General features: G+C 44.9%; 1 protein-coding gene across 2 annotated transcripts in view; it reads left to right on the plus strand.

The window, feature by feature from the left end:
- The window catches only part of TMEFF1 (transmembrane protein with EGF like and two follistatin like domains 1), a 314,378-nt gene that overhangs the window by 158,909 nt on the left and 133,257 nt on the right, over positions 1 to 22,212 (plus strand). For both annotated transcript variants that reach the window (XM_075314890.1, XM_075314889.1), the window contains exon 3: positions 3,800 to 3,929. In XM_075314890.1, coding sequence (XP_075171005.1) covers positions 3,800 to 3,929 — 130 coding nt within the window. The remainder of the gene's footprint in view (positions 1 to 3,799; positions 3,930 to 22,212) is intronic.

A 22,212-nucleotide genomic window follows, 5' to 3' on the forward strand; every position in this document is an offset into this window, starting at 1 on the left:
CCTACAGTCAAGCATGGTGGTGGCAGCATCATGCTGTGGGGCTGTTTCTCAGCCAAGGGGCCTGGCCATCTGGTCCGTATCTATGGGAAGATGGATAGAACGGCCTACCTGGAGATTTTGGCCAAGAACCTCCGCTCCTCCATCAAGGATCTTAAGATGGGTCGTCATTTCATCTTCACACAAGACAACGACCCAAAGCACACAGCCAAGAAAACCAAGGCCTGGTTCAAGAGGGAAAAAATCAAGGTGTTGCAGTGGCCTAGTCAGTCTCCTGACCTTAACCCAATTGAAAACTAGTGGAAGGAGCTGAAGTTTAAAGTCCACATGAGACACCCAAAGAACCTACATAACTTGGAGAAGATCTGCATGGAAGAGTGGGCCAAGATAACTCCAGAGACCTGTGCCGGCCTGATCAGGTCTTATAAAAGACGATTATTAGCTGTAATTGCAAACAAGGGTTATTCCACAAAATATTAAACCTAGGGGTTGAATAATAATTGACCCACACTTTTATGTTGAAAATTTATTAAAATTTAACTGAGCAACATAACTTATCGGTTTGTAAGATTTATGCATCTGTTAATAAATCTTGCTCTTGTTTGAAGTTTGCAGGCTCTAACTTATTTGCATCTTATCAAACCTGCTAAATCTGCAGGGGGTTGAATACTACTTGTAGGCACTGTAAGTTGGTGAAAGGATGGGGACATGACATTGAGGCTATGTACGCACGTGTGCGCTCTGCACCGCACACAAAAGGTCCGCTTCAGAGCGCAGCTGAAAAGCTCCGTTCTGAAGCGCCCGGTGCCTGCAGAATTTGTGCGCTCTGAATGCTGCCTCTCCCTATAGACAGCATGCAAAGCGCACGAAAGAAGTGACATGTCACTTCTTAGAATGCACGCTTCGGGCAGCAGCCGAATCGCTGCGTTCTAAGGCTGCTTTCACACCTCCGGTTTTTCCTGTGCGGCACAATCCGGCACTTTGCAGGGAAAACGCAACCGTTTTTTTTTTGCTGCCGGTTGCGTTTTTCCTGCATAGACTTTAATTAGTGCCGCATTGTGCTGCATGGGCTTGCGTTCCGTCTGGCAGATTTAGCCGATGCGGCGGCCGGATGGACCGTTGCCTGGCACGTTTTTTTGTGCGGCAAAAAAAACCGCATTGCGCCGCATCCGGCCGATGCGGTGCATTTTTCAATGCATGCTTATGGACGTCGGATGCGGCGCGATGCGGCAAAAACCGCATCCGGCCGCCGCATGCGGTTTTTGCCACTGCGCATGCTCAGTAGCATGCCGCAAGTGGCAAAAACCGGACGGGCCGCATTTAAAAAACGTATGCAAAGGATGCGGCTTTTTCGCCGCATCCGTTGCATAGGTTTTAGAGCCGGACTGGCCGGCTCTGCACCTACCGGATGTGTGAAAGCAGCCTAATACGCCACGTGCGCACGTCTCATGCACAATCTTCATAGATTGTGCTGGGGACGCAGGACGCATGCAGTTACGCTGCGGTGCAGAACACAGCGTAACTGCATGCAATACGCACACATGCGCACATAGCCTTAATAGTTTATACTGTACAGAACACTGTGGCGCACATTCATCAGTCAACGGAAAGGATGGGGAAGAACAATGCCGTACCACCCACTTAGCAGTGTATACTCATAGTTAACGCTCATATTAATGCACTGTAAGGAATATAAAGTGTGATGTTGGGTTGGCTGTACCAAGTGATGAGGGGGGAGGAGGAATAAGTCTCACCCAGACTCACTCCATTGTGCCCTGAACTGATTAGTGTAGAGGACAGCAGCTTCCACACGTTTGGCTCAGCTACTCCTTCTTTACCAACCTTTGGCCGGCCACTCTATCTGCATTCACCGCCTACAATGATGTGCTGTACAGAGATATATAGCGCAATGTGGACAGTACCAAACCGGGGAGGAGGAAAGCTCACTCGTTCCTGCTGCATTTAGTGCTTACATCAAAGCTTTGTACAGGAATATACAGTACAGTGCGATGTGGGCCCTAGTAAGCAGAAGGGGGTCCATGCTTAGTGGCTTCTAAGCCAAGTTGTTTCTGCTTTCCAAGCATGGTGGTGTAAAGAGTGTAGGATGCTGGTCTCTTGGATTAGTGGCCCCTATGACCAGCGGATTAGCTAAGATATCAAAGGGCAACTATTATTCCTAATTTCACTAACTCAATATATAAACTCCCCCATAACTGTCATATATGTGGTATATGTAAGGACACAAATAAAAAACTGGCTATTACTATGTGTTCGCCAGAAAATTGGCTGTACATTGGTTATTTGAAAATCTACCCTCAAGTAGAAAGTTCATGAACAGGATGGAAAAACGTATTATTATTGAAAAAACAAACCATGTAGATACAAAGAGGAATAGGCTTCATCCTTGTGAGAAAGTCTGGTCCTTCTAGTTGGATACACAAGGCGTAGCCTCCTTTATATTATCGAGGGACTGATTTTACAGTTTTTTACACTTAAGCCTGTACTATACTATTATAGCTAAGGGGTATAATGGAAAGCTATAGTTGATTGTGTACATTTTTATTTTTATGCTTCTATGTTGAAGCTGTAAGATTAAGTGAAAATTGCCAAATTGTGTACAAAGTGTCAATATTTTGTGTGGCCACCATTATTTTCAAGCATTGCCTTAACTTTCTTGGGCATGGAGTTCACTACAGCTTTATCGGTAGGAGTCACAAGAATCCTCTCCCACTCTTCCATGATGAAATCACGGAGCTGGTGGATGTTAGAGACCTTGCGCTCCTCCACCTTCCGTTTGAGGATGTCCCGCAGGTGCTCAATAGGGTTTAGTTCCAGAGACATGCATGGCCAGTCCTGCACCTTTACACTCAGTTTCTTTAGCAAGGCAGTGGTTGTCCTGGAGGTGTGCTTGAGGTTGTTATCATGTTGGAGTGCTGCCCGGCAGCCCTGTTTCCAAAGGCATTATCAAACAGAAGGTGGAAGAGCACAAGGTCTCTAACATCCACCAGCTCCATGATGTCACCATGGAGCATGGAAGAGGATGCCAGTGGCTCCTGTGAAGTTCTAGTGAACTCCATGCCCAAGAGAGGTAAGGCAATGCTTGAGAATAATGGTGGTCACGCATGATATTGACACTTTGGACACAATTTGGCCATTTTTACTTGGGGTTGTAATCACTTTTGTTGCCAGCGGTTTAGGCATTACTGGCTGTGTGTTGAGTTATTTAGGGCAGAGGTCCCCAACTCCAGTCCTCAAGGCCCACCAACAGTGCAGGTTTTTGGGATTTCCTTAGTATTGCACAGGTGTTAATGTAATTACCTGCCCAGGTGCTGGTTCCAACACCCATGCAATGCTAAGGAAATCCTGAAAACATGCACTGTTGGTGGCCCTTGAGGACTGGAGTTGGGGAACCCTGATTTAGGTCTACACCAAATTTACACTGTTATACAAGCTGTACACTGACTACTTTACATTGTATCAAAGTTTGATATCTGCAGTGTTGTCCCATGATATAGTATGTAGGGTGAATTGTTTTAACATGTCTGAAGAGTATTTCTTACTTATACAGAGCTTTTAATGAGTATTGAGGAACAGGGTAAAAATGAATTGAAAGTTATCTGACAATTGTGTCTGACATGCTGTAATAATAGGATTCTCCCCCATCTTGAATTCTTCTGTGGAAGGTATTACCTGAGCATTATACCAGGAACGTGTGAATCATTGTCCCTGGGTATCGCCACGTTCTAGCTGTAACTTCACCATCTTTTCTTACCAGCGTAACGAATGCCTCTTTATTTTGCAGTGCCACACTAACTATGTGCCAGTGTGTGGATCAAATGGAGACACTTATCAAAATGAATGCTTCCTGAGAAGATCCGCCTGCAAACAGCAAAAAGATTTAACTGTGGTATCCAAAGGACCCTGCTTTTCTGGTAAGAGCGGTCTGTCATCCCCATAAACCTGTCTGTAAAGCTTATATTAGGTATATATAAGGACTGCAGAAATGGGACTCTTAATCACAGACTTATCCACTGGTATGTCTCCTGGCATCACATGTTTGATTTACACCAAGCCTTTAGAGAACAAAAATCAATTCACCCTCTGCATTTATCCTTGTGCGGTCAGTGCGGAAGGATAATAGATGTGTTTAGCCACAATACAGTAGCTTTCTGCTATAGGAGTGCAGTGATAATGGTGTACATTGTGTGCAGAATTATTAGGCAAGTTGTATTTTAGAGGATTTTTTTTATTATTGATCAACAACTATGTTCTCAATCAACCCAAAAGACTCATAAATATCAAAGCTTAATATTTTTGGAAGTTGTAGTGTTTTGGGTTTTTTTTTTAGATTTGGCTATCTTAGGAGGATATCTGTTTGTGCAGGTAACTATTACTGTGCAGAATTATTAGGCAACTTAATAAAACCCAATATATTCCCATCTCACTTATTTATTTTCACCAGATAAACCAATATAACTGCACCAAATGTAGAAATAAACATTTCTGACATGCAAAAACAAAACCCCAAAAAATTAGTGACCAATATAGCCACCTTTCTTTATGATGACACTCAACAGCCTACCATCCATAGATTCTGTCAGTTGCTTGATCTGTTAACGATCAACATTACGTGAAGCAGCCACCACAGTGTTGTGAATACATTTGAATTAAATTCCAGTTTGGGACTCCCTCTTGTGGTCAGTGCTGGTAGTGCTGTTGACTTGCTGAATGGGAACCAGCCAGCTGAGGAGGATTTGCAATCAGGCCATTCGGATTAGGCCTATATAACTGAGTAGTTTCCTCCTGTTCCTTGCCGAGACTCAGTGTATCTCCTGTGTGCTAAGGACATTCTGAAACCAGCCCTTTTCTCTGTGTCTACCAGAACTCTTCTCAGATAAGTTGGTCTTTGTATGTCTGCTTATGGCTTCCACTTTCTTGTTATTTTGCCTGTGTGGAGTTCTTGATAGAGTTGGATCATTCCCTGCTGGGAATGTTTGTGTACTCCATGTTCTGCTATGTATTGTGTCTTGCCATGCTTGGTACAAACTTCAGTCCCTCCTCTATATCAGTGTTTTTCTTGGATCCCAATAACACCAGAGTACTGCTATAGTGGGGGAGAGCCTGTGTAGGCTCAGTATTTTTCCATTTCAGGCGTGCTGGTGGTATTTACTAGGGTTTTTATGGCTGCAGTTAGTGCTCTTTCCTATCCTTTCCTATGCAGATAGTTAGGGCCTCATCTTTGCTGAATCTGTTCTCTAGCTAGGTATTGTGTTTTCTTATATCATCGTAGTCTTTACATGTAGGGGACTATCTATATCTTTGGGGACTACTCCAAGGCAGATTAGCATTTCTAATATTTCTCTCTGTAAAAATATTTAGTTCTCTGGCTGTGTCAAGGCGACCAGGTCATCGTAGGCACGTCCCATGGCTACTTCTAGTTGTGTGTCAGTATTAGGTCTGCCGTCCGTTAACGTTCCAGCCACTCTGGTTATTTTTGTCCTTTTTCTGATCCCCCTCGGTCACTGAATCACTGAATCACAGCCTCCCAGACACTGTTCTGAGAGGTTTACTGTTTTTCCTCCCTATACAACAAAAACACAAAGTATAAGGCCCAAAAATAATTTTATTGAACAAATTTATATCGCGTTAAAATACATGAAGTTGCAAGATACCAACAGATATACGGGGAGGGACAGAGGACAAGTTTAGCAATAAATTGGGATAGAAAAAGACCAATAAATATATCCAAAGGTATATAAATATATATAAAAGTGCATAGTGTTTTTCCTCCCTGTAGAACTCACATTTTATGAGGGACCACAGGTTCTCTATGGTGTTCAGATCAGGTGAACAAGGGGGCCATGTGATTATTTTTTCATCTTTTAGACCTTTACCGGCCAGCCACGCTGTGGAGTAGTTGGATGCATGTGATGGAGCATTGTCCTGCATGAAAATCATGTTTTTCTTGAACGATACCGACTTCTTCCTGTACCACTACTTGAAGAAATTGTCTTCCAGAAACTAGAAGTAGGTCTGGGAGTTGAGCTTCACTCCATCCTCAGCCCTAAAAGATCCCACAAGTTCACCTTTGATGATACGAGCCCATACCAGTACCCCACCTCCACCTTGCTGGCATCTGAGTTGGAGTGGAGCTCTCTGCCCTTTACTGATCCAGCCTCTGGCCCATCCATCTGGCCCATCAAGAGTCACTCTCATTTCATCAGTCCATAAAACCTTTGAAAAATCAGTCTTAAGATATTTCTTGGCCCAGTCTTGACGTTTTATCTTATGTTTCTTGTTCAGAGGTGGTTGTTTTTCAGCCTTCCTTACCTTGGCCATGTCCCTGAGTATGGCACACCTTGTGCTTTTTGATAGTCTAGTAACGTTGCAGCTCTGAAATATGGCCAAACTGGTGGCAAATGACATCTTGGCAGCTTCACGCTTGATTTTGCTTAATTCATGGGCAGTTATTTTGTGACTTTTTTGCCCAACACGCTTCTTGTGACCCTGTTGGCTATTTGCCATAAAACGCTTGATTGTTCGGTGATCACGCTTCAAAAGTTTGGCAATTTCAAGACTGCTGCATCCCTCTGCAAGACATCGCACAATTTTGGACTTTTCAGAGCCCGTCAAATCTCTCTTCTGACCCATTTTGCCAAAGGAAAGGAAGTTGCCTAATAATTAAGTACACCTTATGTAGGATGTTGATGTCATTACACCGCACCCCTCCTCATTACAGAGATGCACATCACCTGATGTACGTAATTGGTGGTTGGCTTTCAAGCCTATACAGCTTGGAGTAGGACAACATGTATACAAAGTATCATGTGATCAAAATACTCATTTGCCTAATAATTCTGCACACAGTGTATTTAAAGGGAATGTGTCACTAGGTGTTTTCTCCCACATCTTTGTGCAGCGGTATGTAGGGGCACAGACCCTGATTCTAGTGATGTATCACTTACTGGGCTGCTTGCTGTCATTTTGATAAAATCACTGTTTTCGCCTCTGAAGATCTAACCATTCTCTGAATGTTGAGCTCTTTACAGCCTGCCCACTGATTAGCAGGTTTCCGTCTACACTGCACATGTGCAGAAAGCTGCCAATCAGTGGTGGGGGTGGGGTTATACAGAGCTCACGATTATGCTTGACTATCAGGCAGCAGGTTTAGTTGTCCTCTAATGAGAATCTACTGCTGATAAAACAGTGATTATATCAAAACTACAGTCAGCAGCCCAGAAATGTATTCTGAAATGTATAGTAGATGCTATCCCAATCAGCAGGTCTCCATGAGCGGAGCTGATGGGGGGGGACAGAGGGAGCCATCTCTCTGTCAACCACTTTACATTCGTATGGTACTTGAGCGCTGATAGCTCACAGGTTGCACTGCTATGTGTTTGCTAACAGTGGGGAGGGAGTAAATTAGAGGAAGTCCTGGGATGACAATGATGGGGTGAAGATAAACTGACTTTACACATCCTTATGGAAACTGGCATGTTGAAGTGGTGGGAACTAGTTAAAGTAACGTTTTAGGATCATAGTATTGATGGCCTATCCTTAGGTCTCCGGACTAGCCTTTTTACCAGCTTGTGCCAGCGAGCACCAGCTGACTCAGTGGCCCTTACCCAGGAACCTCTGTTTAAGTCCAGATCTCTGTACAATTTAAAAGGTGAAGACCAGGGCAGCCCTGGGTTCTGGGAAACTGAGTAGCTTGTGCCTGTAGCCACTTTGGAGCTGCCAGGTGACCACTTACTGTGTGCGCGTGACCCCAGGCTAGATGCACACTAGGATTTCATGTCAAGTTTCAGCAGCTACTCCCCCTAGTGTTTAAAAGTGAACATTATCAAAGCTTTTTAAATTCATATTTTATTTAATTAAAAACAGATGATTATAATATAAAAAAATTAAACCGTTAATACTTAATTTTTGAGGGGGGTTGATATCTTCCCTTTAAAGATAAAGATAATTCGACCCTAAATATATTTGTATCCTGAGAGATCATTCGGATAATGTGAAGTAATATTTTATTCAATGTTTACTTAGCTGTGTTTATCTGCACACAATCTGCTTATCTGCTGGGTATTACAGCTATGTCTCATTAAAAGGATAGGACAACACTAAAACACGCCATAACCTAGCCTGAGAATTACACCCCGGACATAAGAAGTGAAGAATTCAACGTTTAAAACGTTCAATATGTTATTAAATTACAGAGATAAAAATAAACTCCAACAAATTACAAAAAAGGTGCCTACAAGACTGGGGACAGGGTATTGTGCCCAAAGGATCCTTGGGGCTAGATAATAACTTTTACAGTATGGAAGTGAGAAATGCATAATTGATTAGTAATGTAAAGGGGTTCTTTCAAGAAAACAGATTTTTGTGTCCCCTTATTGGGCAAATAAATGCCACATAACAGTGGCTCCCCCATTTGAGACCCCATTCTCCCCATTCTCTTCATCACAGCAGAGAACCTTTGCAATAGTATGCTATCACTCTAGGGTCCATCACCTGCTGTGTACTACATAGTAAGCCATTCATTTGAATGACTGCTTAGGCTAAAGGCCACTTTACACGCTGCGATATCGTGACCGATATCGCTAGCGTGGGTTACCTGCCCCCATCGGTTGTGCGACACGGGCAAATCACTGCCCGTGGCGCACAACATCGCGCGGACCCGTCACACTACTTACCTGCCTACCGACGTCACTGTGACCGGCGAACCGCCTCCTTTCTAAGGGGGCGGTTCGTTAAGCGTCACAGCGACGTCACAGCGGTGTCACTGAACCGCCGCCCAATAGAAGAGGAGGGGCGGAGATGAGCATCACGCCCACCTCCTTCCTTCCTCATTGCCGGTGGCCGCAGGTAAGGTGAGGTTCCTCGTTCCTGCGGTGTCACACATAGCGATGTGTGCGGCCGCAGGAGCGACAAACTACTTCGTACACCGATCAGCAGCGATATTTGAGAATGGACCCCCATGTCACCGATGAGCAATTTTGAACGTTTTTGCGACGATTCAAAATCGCTCATAGGTGTCACACGCAAAGACATCGCTAAAGCGACCGGATGTGCGTCACAAATTCCGTGACCCCAACGAGATCGCTCGGGCGATGTCGCTGTGTGTTAATCCCGCTTTAGATCATATATCCAGTAATTATCTATTTGAATGGATCCAGTAAGAAAAAAGCAGATCCTTTTCAAATGGAAGAAAAATAGATGGCTATATAATGGATCCGTTTTCTATACACTTGAAGATTAAAAAGACTAATACAGTTGCAATCAGTCTTTTAAACCGGATGAAAAAATTGTGCCTTCTCTGCTAAGATAACTGATAGCTGCTGCTGGATCTGTTTCAAACGGATGATTCCTGGACATGTGAACTTTGCCTTATAATACCAGGTTTGGCCTGCAGAGACAATATATAAGAATAATAATTATTAATTTTTATAGCGCTATTAATTCCATAGCGCTTTACATACATTGGCAACACTGTTCCCATTGAGGCTCACAATCTAGAGTCCCTAGCTGTTTGTCTTTGGAGTGTGGGAGGAAACCGGAGAACCCGGAGGAAACCCACGCAAACACGGGGAGAACATACAAACTCCTTGCACATGGTGTCCTTGGTGGGATTTGAACCCAGGACCCCAGCGCTGCAAGGCTGCAGTGCTAACCACTGAGCCACCGTGCCACCCGTATACAGTAACTAGCCGCCTCCTTTCCTGGCATTTGAGCATTGTGGTCTCTGAACATATTTGATCACGGTGCTTGTATGTGTCATGAGTGTACCAGATCCTGATTTCACCTCTGGGGGATCTGGTGTCAGGAGGTCTCAGTATTTAATCGATCACAGACCTTCTGTAGAGCTCACTTGACTGTTGTCTTGCTGAAAGGGTTAAGGACCCCTTTCCTGCTAGCTGAGAATTCTCATAACCTTCATTTCAGTTGCTGCATGTGATTATCTCTCAGTTCCGCTATATCTACCAGCCCCTGGCTTCACTCCATGCTGGACATAGAATTCTATTCTGATCACAGTGGAGGAGCTAGTTTCTGTTAAAGGGAATCAATCACCAGTATTTTCGTATATAACCTAAAGCCAGTGTTATACTGGCACTATCAGGCTGATTGTCAGGTTTCCAGGTTTTCCAGTTCTCTTTTGAATGAGCTTGCCCTCAGTTACCATGGAGTTTTAAGGTTCTGTTGCCCTACTTCCTGTCCAGCTGCTTAAAAGGCCGCCTCTCAGCCCAGTCCAGTGCCTGAGTATACTGCTTGCTGTGTGCTCCTGCTTTGCTGCTGCTAATCCTGATTGCTTTTGGATCCTCCTAAAGACTACCGACCGACCGACTCTGGACCTTACCCGGTTTCTCAAGCTGTGCCCGGTTTCCGTCTGCCATCTTCGGTCAGCACTCTGCCCGGTTCTCTCTGGTTCGTAACCACTCTGGACAATCATCCCGTACGGACACTCCTGGACTTTTACCGCTTGCCCCTTGTGTCCCGGCTGCTGCGCATTTAGGCCTTCCGGGGTGATTGCCGGACAGTCCCTGTATAGGGGTTCGCTCTGGTGGTCTCCCTGGGGGAGTCCGGTGCGTGGCCCCGGGAATTCCCTCCGCTCCGTTTCGGGAAGGTATTGTGTGTATTTGTATTGCTGTGTTTGTTCCGTTGTTATCTACCGTGGTTACAGATTATAAAACATCTTGTATCAAAAACTCGTCTCTGCTGATCATTGCCCTACGCTATCGAAATCCTCAGAACATATAATAAGTATTACATTATACTCAGGCCTAAAAGAGGATTTCGCTGGGGCAATGACTGAGACACGAGGAGTAGATCAGCTCTTTTCTATGATTAACTCCTTGCAGCAGGAGATGGAGGTGGTGCAGACTAAACTTAGAGATGTGGAGGCACAGCTGGGTCATGATCACCAGGTACTGGGTCCGGCTATACAGGATTTGCAAGTCAGAGTGGAGGCTCAGGAAGCCGGCCCCACTACGTCCGTATCAGCTGCCGGTATGCCTAGGTTACCCCCATTCCGTTTCAATGGTGACCGTGGTCAGTTTCGTGGATTTGTGAACCAATGTATACTGTTTTTTGATGTACATGCTGATTATTACCGTTCTGACCGGTCCAAAGTGTTATGTATAATTATGTTATTAACCTCACGAGCACTGGCTTGGGCTAATCCTATGATAGAGAACCGAGACATCCGTTTAAATCACCTAGATGATTTTCTGACCGCAATGGCGCAAATGTTTGATGATCCGAATCGCCGTGCTACCGCTGAATCGGCTCTCCTTTCCTTACGTCAGGGAAAGCGTTCTGTCGTTGAATACGCCACTGAATTTAAGAGGTTAGTGGTAGACACCGACTGGGGAAACAATGCATTATTGTCTGTTTTCAGAAAGGGGTTGTCCGGTACCATCAAGGACGAGTTAGCTCGTTCCGAATCTCCAGGGGATTTTGAACTGTTTCTCCAGCACTGTGTGCGTATTGATACCCGCTTGACGGAACGTAGACAGGAAAAATGGGCGGCTGTAAACCGTGTAAACAACTTTACATTTCCTTCCAGAGAACCCGCTCTCAGGACGCCACGGGAGGCCGAGGACGTTCCTATGCAAGTAGACTCTCTGCAAAAGCGAGAGACCAATGAACGTCGCGAACACCGGCTCCGTGAGCGTTTGTGTTTCTATTGCGGTCAATCGGACCATTTCTTGATCGACTGCCCGAAACGTCCGAATCGCCCAAATAAGGTATTGGCAGCCATGGCAGAGTGTGACAACACGGACGCAGAGTCCGATATCTCTGAGGCAAGTGGACACTTGGATGCGGTATTTCCCTTGACTGTAATGTCAACCTCACCGAAGGACTCGGAAGGGAAATATACCCATTGCTCGCTCCCCATTCAGATCCGGTGGGAGGGACAGCTAATACCTACCTCTGCAATGATAGACTCTGGGGCAGGGGGAAATTTCATGGACTCCTCTTTTGCCAGGAAACACGGTATCCGGACTCAGCAAAGATCCTCACCGGTTACCATGGAGACGGTAGACGGATCTCCGTTAATCTCTGGACCAGTCGATCGGGAAACCGTACCGCTAGAATGCGTCATGAAGCCAGGTCAGCAGGAGACCCTTGTTTTCATGCTAATTTCATCTCCTCATTTTCCGATTATTTTAGGTATTCCGTGGCTACGGTCTACAAATCCGGTCATCGATTGGGAAACTAAGGAAATATCCTTCCCACCGCAGAATATTCCGACCATTAGTCCAGCTGTTCCGGTTCCAGTACCACCAAATACGGAGAGCACTGTACAGGTACCTGTTTTACCCCCGGTTTACCGTGACTTCGCTGATATATGCGACAAAAGAAAAGCCGACCGACTTCCCCCGCATAGACCATATGATTGCCCCATAGACTTACTCCCAGGGGCGGAGATTCCGTTTGGTCATGTCTACCCGTTGGCGGCACCTGAGCTAGCAGCACTAAAAGAGTATATTGATGAAAGCCTAGCCAAGGGATTTATTCGTCCGTCTACCTCCCCCGCAGGGGCACCCATCTTTTTCGTGAAAAAGAAAGAGGGGACTCTGAGACCCTGTATTGACTACCGGGAACTGAATAAAATAACCATCCGGAACCGGTATCCGTTACCGTTGATTCCTGAGCTATTGGAGAGGGTCCAACAGGCAAAAATATTCACCAAATTGGACCTCCGTGGGGCATATAATCTGCTTCGTATACGTCCCGGAGACGAGTGGAAGACCGCGTTCCGATGTCGGTACGGACATTTTGAGTACCTAGTGATGCCTTTTGGACTTTGTAACGCTCCCGCGGTATTTCAACATCTTGTTAACGATATTTTTAGGGATATCATGGACCAATTCATGGTGATCTATCTGGACGATATCCTAATCTTTTCTGATTCTCTACAGGAACACCAGGAGCACGTCAAGACCGTACTTACCCGTCTGAGGGAAAACCACCTGTACATTAAGCTGGAGAAATGCGAGTTCCACTGCTCACAAATACAATTCTTAGGTTATGTCATCTCTCCTCAGGGACTAAACATGGAATCTAGCAAGATACAAGCCATTCTGGACTGGCCGGAACCGGGAAACATCAAGGAGGTACAACGCTTTGTCGGTTTTGCCAACTTTTACCGACGCTTTATCCGTAACTTTTCAGAGATTGTCCGTCCCATCACTCTGTTAACCAAGAAAGGACAGAAGTTTGTGTGGTCCGCCCAGGCCCAGGAAGCATTCCATCGTCTCAAGGTATGTTTTACCTCAGCGCCAATATTAGTCCATCCGAATCCCGCACTTCCCTTTATCGTGGAGGTCGACGCTTCCGACTATGCATTAGGGGCCATTCTTTCTCAAAGGACCGGGGACAAGAGTCTCTTGCATCCGTGTGCCTTCTTTTCCCGCCGGTTGTCCCCTGCAGAAAGGAACTACGACATTGCGGACAAGGAATTATTGGCGATTATTTCCGCTTTCAAGGAATGGAGACACCACTTACAGGGAGCCGCGCAGCAAGTGATAGTACTCACAGATCATCGTAACCTGGAATTTCTGAAGTCTGCCAGGTGCCTGTCTCCACGGCAAGCCCGTTGGAGCCTATTTCTTAACCAATTCAATTTTGTCGTTACATACCGTCCAGGTTCACGTAATGGGAAAGCCGATGCCTTGTCCCGAATCCACGCCGTGGACTCCGTGCCTGGAACCCCGTCTCAGACCGTGTTATCGGATGCCAATTTCGTTGGAGTAATCCAGGACCAGGACTTGTGGAAGGACATCAAGCTGGCCTATGATGGTGACGTATTTCTTGCTGCCCCCCCGAATGATGTAACGCTTGTTCTTCGGAATGGTGTGTGGTTGAGAGAGCGACGCATTTATGTCCCGGAGGCCGTAAGACTTCGGGTTCTCAAGTTGGTCCATGACTCCATGTTGGCTGGTCATAGGGGGGTACAGAAGACGCAAGAATTTCTGAGCCGTTTTTTCTGGTGGCCTACTTGCTTAAAGGATGTGAAGGACTATGTCCACTCATGTGTGGTTTGTGCCCGGTGCAAGGTCCCTCGTGTGGCTCCTACGGGACTCCTCCAACCGTTACCCGTGCCATCTCGCCCTTGGGGGTCTATCTCCATGGATTTTATTGTGGAGTTGCCAGTCTCATGCGGACACAATACCATTTTAGTGGTGGTAGATCGATTGACTAAAGCTGCTCACTTCATTCCGTGTACCGGTCTTCCCTCAGCCGCAGAGACAGTGGATTTGGTTATCCAGAATGTATTCCGATTGCATGGGGTACCAGACGAGATCATCTCTGACCGGGGCGTGCAGTTCACGTCTAGATTCTGGAAGGGGTTTTGTACGGCACTCCAGATTGATGTCTGTTTGTCTTCTGCATACCATCCTCAGACAAATGGGCAAACCGAACGGACGAATCAAACCCTAGAACAATACCTTCGATGTTATGTCAGCCATCTCCAAGACGATTGGTTGAAGATGCTTCCGTTGGCGGAGTTCTCATATAACAACACTCAGAGCAGCTCCACTAAGGTAACGCCCTTTTTCGCTAACTTAGGTTACCATCCGAATGTTTTGCCTAGGTCACCGGTTGCGGTTTCGGTGCCAGCGGTGGAGGACAGATTGACAGAGCTACGACAAAATCTGGAGGTTCTGAAGGACACTGTGGCTACGGCCCAGGAGCGTTACAAGAGGTCGGCCGACACTCACCGAAAACCGGCACCCATGTACAAGGTAGGGGACTCTGTATGGTTGTCCACCAAAAACCTGAGATTGGGTGTTCCTTCGCAGAAGCTGGGACAAAAATTCATCGGTCCATTTAAGATCACCGGGATCGTGAGCCCTGTGGCCTGTCGGCTACGGTTGCCGCACCATCTAAAGGTACACCCGGTATTTCATGTGTCTCTCCTCAAACCTGTCTCCCCTAATACGTTTCGTGGTCGTGTTGTGCCTCCTCCTCCGCCTGTGATGGTCGACGGCGAGGAGCAGTTCGTGGTTGAGGACATTATTGACTCCCGGCTCCATCGTCGTCGGCTTCAATATCTGGTACGTTGGCAGGGGTACGCCCCCGAGGACGATTCCTGGGAACCGGTGGGTAACATTCGGGCACCCCGGAAGATCGCTCAGTTTCATCGACGGTTCCCGGACAAGCCGGGCCCTGATCCGTCCTGAGGCCGTCTCTGGGGGGGGGAGTAATGTCAGGTTTCCAGGTTTTCCAGTTCTCTTTTGAATGAGCTTGCCCTCAGTTACCATGGAGTTTTAAGGTTCTGTTGCCCTACTTCCTGTCCAGCTGCTTAAAAGGCCGCCTCTCAGCCCAGTCCAGTGCCTGAGTATACTGCTTGCTGTGTGCTCCTGCTTTGCTGCTGCTAATCCTGATTGCTTTTGGATCCTCCTAAAGACTACCGACCGACCGACTCTGGACCTTACCCGGTTTCTCAAGCTGTGCCCGGATTCCGTCTGCCATCTTCGGTCAGCACTCTGCCCGGTTCTCTCTGGTTCGTAACCACTCTGGACAATCATCCCGTACGGACACTCCTGGACTTTTACCGCTTGCCCCTTGTGTCCCGGCTGCTGCGCATTTAGGCCTTCCGGGGTGATTGCCGGACAGTCCCTGTATAGGGGTTCGCTCTGGTGGTCTCCCTGGGGGAGTCCGGTGCGTGGCCCCGGGAATTCCCTCCGCTCCGTTTCGGGAAGGTATTGTGTGTATTTGTATTGCTGTGTTTGTTCCGTTGTTATCTACCGTGGTTACAGATTATAAAACATCTTGTATCAAAAACTCGTCTCTGCTGATCATTGCCCTACGCTATCGAAATCCTCAGAACATATAATAAGTATTACACTGATTCTCTATATATCTTTAGTGATCAGCTCGGTTGTTTAGGTTTTGAAATCCAAGAAAGTAAAGTTTATAAAATCATCAGCTTCTTGAGTGACAGCAGCTGAGGATCAGATAATATATTCCTAGTTATCCCCTACCCCTGTTAGAATTAGCATAAGTATTATACAATCAATTTAATGTTTGACTTGCAGGACTTGTGCTGAGGTCATACCAGGTGACCAGAAGGGGCGGAGCCTCAGACAACAAAGCTGATATCAGGAAGCAACATTTTTCTGTTGGCTGAGGCCCCGCACCTTCTGGTCACATGGCTATGACCTCAGCACTGGCTTTAGGTTATATACAAAAATCCTGGTGATTGGTTCTCTTTAAGCAGAGATGTTCATTTGTTTAGCAGCAGCGCAACTTCCATCTGGAGAAGATCTTGGAGCCTTGTCATTCCTGTAGTCGTGCCTGGATTGCCAGTTTGTTTCCTTGTTCTTCTACTCCTTTACTCCTTTGTGGGGGAGGGGACATTTAGGTGAGTCATATCCAGGAGTTTAGCAAGGTATGGGACCCAAGCATCTCCACGTTCAGGGGTAATCTTGGGGACCATGATTAGCCTAGGGACCCCTACCTTGAGGGACAACTCGAGTGTACAATGTCCCTGCTACCTAACAGTTACTAGCGTGACAGTATGTCAGTGTTACAGCCAACTTCATTGCTCTTCTCCACTGTGCATTGTGGCAGGTAAATTTAATACTGTGTGTGGATTTAATGTATTTTAACGCCACAGCAGGAACCACCACAAAACCATCACATAATAAAGAAATCTATATCTAGAATTTATATGGTTCCCCGCAACCTTAATAGGGGTTTACATATATATAGATTGAACCCAATTGTGGTGCTGACATATTTACAAATGCCAGTTATAGAGGCTCAGTATTGCACAAATTATTGAAACTGGTATTGGCTACTTACGTATCAGTAGATAGCAGTGATAATTGCCAGCCTGAATCATAGCCTTATTGCTGCAGTAACCTCTAGATATATTGCTTTCTGCAGAAAAAGCATTTTGAGTATAGCATAACCCTAAATCCTAGCATGGGTTATACATAAAAACTAATACCGAAAACAAAATGTTGCCATGGTGACTAAACAGGACGCCAGGAATTTGACTAGTTGCCGCTACTATTTATATTCCACCAACACATTGCTGAAAGATGGATGGGAGAGACTGCAGCAGCTGTCCATCAGCCACCATTCACCACAGCGTCTTCTACGAACAGGGAATACAGTGTCCTTCCAGCACCTCCGTAGTGTACAATGTCCAGAGTATATCAATCCGAGAACAAATTGGGCACATTTTACTGAAAAATCACTTCCAATCATAAGGTCCACTTTTTATTTAGGAACGACTACTGGTAGAACTGACATCATGGCAAATTTATCTAAACTGTCAAATTAGACCGTACAAACTTACACTAGAGAGTCTAACAATGCACCGAATTTATAATAATGTTTTTCTCGGAAGTGGAGAGAAAAGAACATTTTTTCCACCTTCTAAATTCTGTCAGTCTGCAAAAATCGGACTACACTCGGATGTCAAAAAGGCAGCAAAATATAATAAAAACCCACATAAATGTGGTAGTGCTGTAATTATACTAACTCGAAGAATAAAGCCATCTTATTAATTTTACCAAACAGTCAAAAGCAGTAAAAATATTCCTGAAATGCTTTTTATGTTCATTCTGCCTCCCAAAAACTGGAATAGAAATCGATCAAAAAATGTTATGTGCCTGAAAATGTTACTAATAAAAACGTCAGCTCACTCCACAAAAAAACAAGACGTCACAAGACTGTTGGCAGAAATATTATAGTTCTCAAAATATGGCTATGAAAAAACAAAAAAAAAGCGTTTTTTAGTGTGTGATAGTAGCCAAACATGAAAAACCCTCAATGTAAACATGGTATTATGATAATCGTACTGACTGTAAGAGTAAAGCCATCCAATCACTTTTCCTGCATGGCGAACAGCATTAAAATATATATAAAAGCAATTTTTGAACTGCTGTTTATTTATTCATTCTTCGCCCCAAAAGTTCGTAGCCTCAGCTTACATTTATCCTTCAGGTTTCCATGTAAATCTCTAAAATATGTCATTCAAACAGAGCCCCTGAGGGAACATTCACTGTAATGATGCGGATGAAGTTACCTTGAACTCAGTCTGTCCTATTATCCGGTGGTCTCCATCTTTTTAAGCGTGCATAAAAGTGTGGTCAACCAAAGTCTTGTGACACTACTGAACAGAGCCCAGACGGAGTTGACATTAACTCTGCTGCCTGATCATAGTGAATGGATCCCTCGGGGGGTTTGTTTGAAACATGATATTCAGAGATCTAGATGGAAACACTGATGTAAGTTGTCAGCTTACGGCACAGGATAAATGTGATCCAAAATGTTATGTAAAATGTGCTCAATCAAAGCTTTAACTCAATCCACAAAAAAAAGTCTCCACTCTGGTCCATCATCGGTAAAAATTAATAGGGGGTTCTATTTTACTGGTAACACATAAGCTCTGGAAAAGCATTATTGCGCAAAAATCTGTGCTCCCAAATCGAAATGCCCCCCCCTCCTTTCTCAGTCCCACACTATGCCTAAACCACATTATCGCCCACATGTTTGGCATCTCTGTAGTCAGCAAACCTACTTAATTTACAGGGTGTGTGTCTCAACAAGCACGAATTGGGCGCAATGTATAGGCACTACAACGTATTGGTCACTACAATGTACTGGGCACTTCAATGGCAGATTTGCAATTTTCACCCAGCAACATTCATTGTTGCTTGTTTCTGGAAAATAGCTATGGAGTCAAAATTGCCACGACACCTGTACATAAATTTTCAGTGGGGTGTAATTTCCAAAATGCAGTCACTTAAGGAAGATTCTGCTCTTCTGGCACTTAGGGGCCCTGTATATGGATTTTGCAAAATATTGTATGAAAATTTGTACTCCGAGAGTCAAATAACGCCCCTTCCTTCCTGAGTTTCGCCTTATGGTTAAGCAATGTTGTACAGTCACATATAGTGTATGGCCAAGATCAGCAAAAATTGTGTGACAAATTTTAGTGCCATTTTTACCTATTTTCCTTTGTAAAAATGTAAACTTTGGGGCTAAAACAAAACGTTTTATGGTAAAAATTTTGTTATTTTTTCTTTACATCCTAATGGTATAAAATTCTGTGGCACCTGGGGTGTCAATATTATCAATGCACCCCTTGATAAATTCCTTGAGAGGTGTAGTTTGTAAAATGGGCTCACATACGGGGGGATCAGTTGTTCTCATACCTCAGGGGATTTGCCAAGGTGACATGGTATCTCAAACCATTCAAGCAAATTCTGCATTACAATATGGCACTCTTTCCCTACTTAGCTTTTCATTGTGCCTCATCAGTTGTTTTCGACCAGATATGAGGTATTAGGCGGGCTTTGCACACTACGACATCGCAGGCCGATGCTGCGATGCCGAGTGCGATAGTGCCCGCCCCCGTCGCAGCAGCGATATGTGGTGATAGCTGGCGTAGCGAAAGTTATCGCTACGCCAGCTTCACACACACACTCACCTGCCGTGCGACGTCCCTGTGGCCGGCGACCCGCCTCCTTGTTAAGGGGGCGGGTCGTGCGGCGTCACTGCGACGTCACACGGCAGGCGGCCAATCAGAGTGGAGGGGCGGAGATGAGCAGGATGTAAACATCCTGCCCACCTCCTTCCTTCCGCATATCCTACGGAAGCCGCAGTGAGGCCGGTAGGAGACGTTCCTCGCTCCTGCGACTTCACACACAGCGATGTGTGCTGCCGCAGGAGCGAGGAACAACATCGGACCATTGCGTCAGCGTAATTATGGATTACGCCGACGCTGTACCGATGATACGATTACGACGCTTTTGCGCTCGTTAATCGTATCATCCAGCCTTTACACACTGCGATGTCGCATGCGATGCCGGAAGTGCGTCATTTTCAATTTGACCCCACCGACATCGCACCTGCGATGTCGCAGTGTGCAAAGTGCCCCTTAGTGTACTCAGGAAAAATTGCGTAACAAATACTATTGTTTTATTATCTCCCATTACTTCTTTTCAAAATTAAACATATGGGACCAAAGAAACATTTTAGTGGAAAAAATGTTACATTTAATTTACTTAGGCAATTCACAGGATTGTATAACATTGGGCTAAGGGTTAAAAATGCTCACCATTCCCCTAGATGAGTTCACTTAGAGGTGTAGTTTCCAAAATGAAGTCACTTGTGGGGGTTTCTGCTGTTTTGGCATGTCAAGGGCACTTCAAATGTGTCCACAATCTATTCCAGCCAAAATACCACTCCCCTTCTGACTCAAATAATACTTCTCCTCACCACACATCTAGATAGATTCCTTGAGGGGTGTATTTTCCAAAATGAGATCAATTGTGGGGGGTTTCCACTGTTTAAGCAAATTCGGGGCTCCGCAAATACTGCAGGTGCGGCATCGATTCCAGCTAATTTTGTGTTTCAAAAGTCAAATGGTACTTCTTGACTTTTGAGTCTTGCCATGCGCCCAAACAGTAGCTTTCACCACATACTCTGGAGAAGTTGCACAACAAATTCTACAGTTCTTGTTCTTTTGTTAAAGTTGTGAAAATAAAAAACATTTAGGGATAATGCAACAATTTTGTGAGAAAACTGATTTTTTATTTTCAGAACTTAATGTTATGAAATTGTGTGTAGTACTTGGGGGTTGAAGTGGCTAAAGTGACATTTTTGTGGGAAAATGTAAAACTTTCATTTTTTTTCTTCCACATTGCTTTAATTCCTGTGAAGCACCTTAAGGGTTAATAAACTTCTTGGATGTGGTTTTGATCACTTTGAGGGGTGCAGTTTTTAGAATGGGGTCACTTTTTAGTATTTTCTGTCAGCTAGACCTCTCAAAGTAACTTCAAACATGACGCGGTCCTTAAAAAAATGGTTTTGTAAATTTTGTTGGAAATGTGAAAAATGAGAAATTGCTGATAAACCTTTAACTCTTCTAACTCCTAACAAAAAGATTATGTTTAAAAAATGATGCAGATGTAACGTAGACAAGTGGGAAATCTTATTTATTAGCATAAAAAGTTTAAAAGTACGATATTATCACAAAAGCATGCAAAAATTATTTACCTACATTTACCACTAAAGATATACTATATGTCACGAGTAAACAATTTTAGCACTCCATAGTTATTACCTAAAAAAAAAAAGTTAAAGTGACACTGATCAGAATTGAAAAAAATGGCCTGGTAAGGAAGGTGAAGACAAGCTGGGCAGTGTAGGGGTTAAACGAAACCTTTCAGGTCTCCTGACTTCACCAAACCATTTCTATAGCAGTATGAGTGTATACTCTAATCATATTTCCTTGTTATATTGACAATTTTCATACAATCCCTGTTAGGCCTAAGACACACAGCATGAAAATTGGAGTGAGTGAAATGCGATAAAACATTGCATTCCACTCGGACCAATATTAGCCTGTCTGTCAGCACCCATGAGCGATTTTCTCAGCCCTAATTGGACCGAGAAAACAATTGCAGCATGCTGCAACTGTAATGCGATCCTAGATTCTCTCGCACCCATTCAAGTGTATGGGGCAAGAGAAAAATCGCACTGCACTCGCATTACACTGGTGTGCTGCGAGTGCAGGGCGAGAATGGCAATAGCCGGCAACGGAGGAGAGAGGGAGATAAATCCCTCCCCTCCTCAGTGCCGGCCCGCCCCCCCCGCAGCTGTGGTCCGATCGCATGATCGGACCTCAGTCGCAGTGACACTCGCATGACACTCGGCTCCCGCTGTGCTGTCAGCGTGAGCCGAGTGTCATGCGAGGATTGCAGTAGTGCCCCGTGTTGCCCTGGCCTTAGGTTAGGACTATTGGCACATTGAGCGCATGCGCGAGAATGTCCTACCATTAGGGCAATTGTATGGAGATTGTCGATCATGCCCAGTGATTCATCATTAGAGGACTATTACCGTCTCATTTGCATATGCCGCACTGGGGATTAATAGAACATTTTTAAAAAATGGTAGTTTCAGTAAGACATGCCTACGTCCGTGGTAGCAGTTTGGGACAGTCAGGAACCTGACAGTTTTCTTTTAAATACCATTACAATTTATATTTATAAATATAATTTACTTAAAAGAAACCTGTCAGTAAAATTAACCCTCCTAAGCTGTCTATTTAAGCATGTAGGTCATAGGAAGTTGTAAAAACAATACATTGATAGCTGTGATACAATGTCTTCCTCCAGAGAAATATACTTATTTCATTTGTTTAGTGAGCTCTTAAGATCTATGGACAGGACCTAGATCTCCCTG

This window comes from Anomaloglossus baeobatrachus, chromosome 6, assembly GCF_048569485.1.
Source record: "Anomaloglossus baeobatrachus isolate aAnoBae1 chromosome 6, aAnoBae1.hap1, whole genome shotgun sequence".
Classification (NCBI taxonomy): Eukaryota; Metazoa; Chordata; class Amphibia; order Anura; family Aromobatidae; genus Anomaloglossus; species Anomaloglossus baeobatrachus.